The sequence below is a fragment of the Anoplophora glabripennis genome, unplaced genomic scaffold (assembly GCF_000390285.2).
Source record: "Anoplophora glabripennis isolate ALB-LARVAE unplaced genomic scaffold, Agla_2.0 scaffold353, whole genome shotgun sequence".
Lineage (NCBI taxonomy): Eukaryota > Metazoa > Arthropoda > Insecta > Coleoptera > Cerambycidae > Anoplophora > Anoplophora glabripennis.
Window position 1 is genome coordinate 341309 of NW_019417362.1, and position 1577 is coordinate 342885.

Below are 1577 nucleotides of genomic sequence, written 5' to 3' on the forward strand. Positions count from 1 at the left end.
CCGTTTGGATGTTACGCATTAAAAACTGTTTCCGAGGTTACCCCTTTAGGAGGGCGTAGCTCCCTTAAGAGCCGCCACTGACAAAAATTGTACTAAAGTTTTCGTCATTTTTCGACTTGTTTTACAAGCTCAGAAATTTTGAATACTTATTTCAGTTACACCTTGTATATTTCAAAATGTACATCCGATAATTGTAGGTTGCCTACTCTCAATTATATACTTACTACAAATTGATGCCTATCGAATATTTTTAATCTACAAATTTGTTTTGTTAGATCACGATTAAATGTTACTTCATTAGTACATTCATGTTCGCAATAACAACGTCGTGAGAATACACCGTGAAATAAAGTACATGCGATTTTTAGTTTAATCGGTCACAATCCTTGACGTTTGTCTAGTGATGTTACTATTAATAATTTCCATTCTCGTTATCTACGGGGTGTACATCAAACTTATTAAACCGGGTTTCTACTGGCAGAAAAGGGGAATTGTCCACGCCAAACCATGGATGGCAATCGTGAAGGTAGTTTGCAGCTCCAAATCATTTTTTGAAATTATTATCGACAGTTACAACCAATTTTCCGATAGGAGGTAAGGAAACATCGATGGCTTTGACCCATTTAAAATACCTCCGCGTTTACTTCTAAATCGTGCCTACAGGTTAAAACAATATCTAAGTGGTTAAATGTTCCTTGAGATTTTTGTATTAGTTGTATATTTCCTATCATCATGCAGATCCATTACCTAATGTTTTTAGATGTTTTCTAAAATAAACATGGTGTTCCAAATCTAATAGCGATGAAAACTACAGCAAATGTGTTTGTTTATAAATGAATTGAAAATAAAATGTCTCTGTAACACGAAGTGAAACTGTAATGAAATCATTGTTTCAAGGTTGTTTTTTTTTGTAAACAGAATACATACCATTGAAAATTAACTAGATAAATCTGCAGTCAGTTAAAGAAGTCGTGAATAAAAAAATACTCATTGTTTTTCTACAAATAAAATTGTACGTCCATAGAAATACACGTTTCAGTGCATAATCAATAATCACTAGAGATCGGAAATGTTAGGGCGGCTATCCGCATCATAGATCAATAACATGCACATGGTATGTCTCTAATCTGAAGCTTGGCATCAATCAATTTATTCGATACGAATCTAGCGGCACCCTAATGCTGCCCTGTTTTTTGCTGAGGCCGTGTATTTCATTGTCATTTGTATATAGACCAGTGCTTAAGCCTTCAAAAATGGTAAAACGTGAAAAAAAAATTATAGTAGGATGAAACCCATTGGAAAAGGAAGAGAATATAACAGAAATGAAAAGAAACATAATTTACGGGCGATCTGAGGTCGGGAAGGGGAAGGGGGTGAGTTTTTAAGGGTAAAAAACGGTTTATTTTGATTTCCGGAAAAACTACAAGTCTTATGGAAAAAAGTTAAATGGCAAAGTTGTAGGTAATAAAAAGATCTACAACTTTTGTATTTACACTTTTTTCACATAACCTCAAAATTTATGTGAAAAATTCAAATAACCAAGTTTTTGGTTTTTTATTTTTATCTTTTACAAACAA

General features: G+C 33.4%; 1 protein-coding gene across 1 annotated transcript in view; it reads left to right on the forward strand.

The window, feature by feature from the left end:
- The first annotated feature begins 310 nt into the window (after positions 1-310).
- The window catches only part of LOC108911271 (cytochrome P450 9e2), a 15667-nt gene continuing 14400 nt past the window's right edge, over positions 311-1577 (forward strand). Inside the window, exon 1 of the mRNA XM_018716169.1 lies at positions 311-594. Within this exon, the coding sequence (XP_018571685.1) occupies positions 404-594 (191 nt within the window). The 5' untranslated portion in view covers positions 311-403. The remainder of the gene's footprint in view (positions 595-1577) is intronic.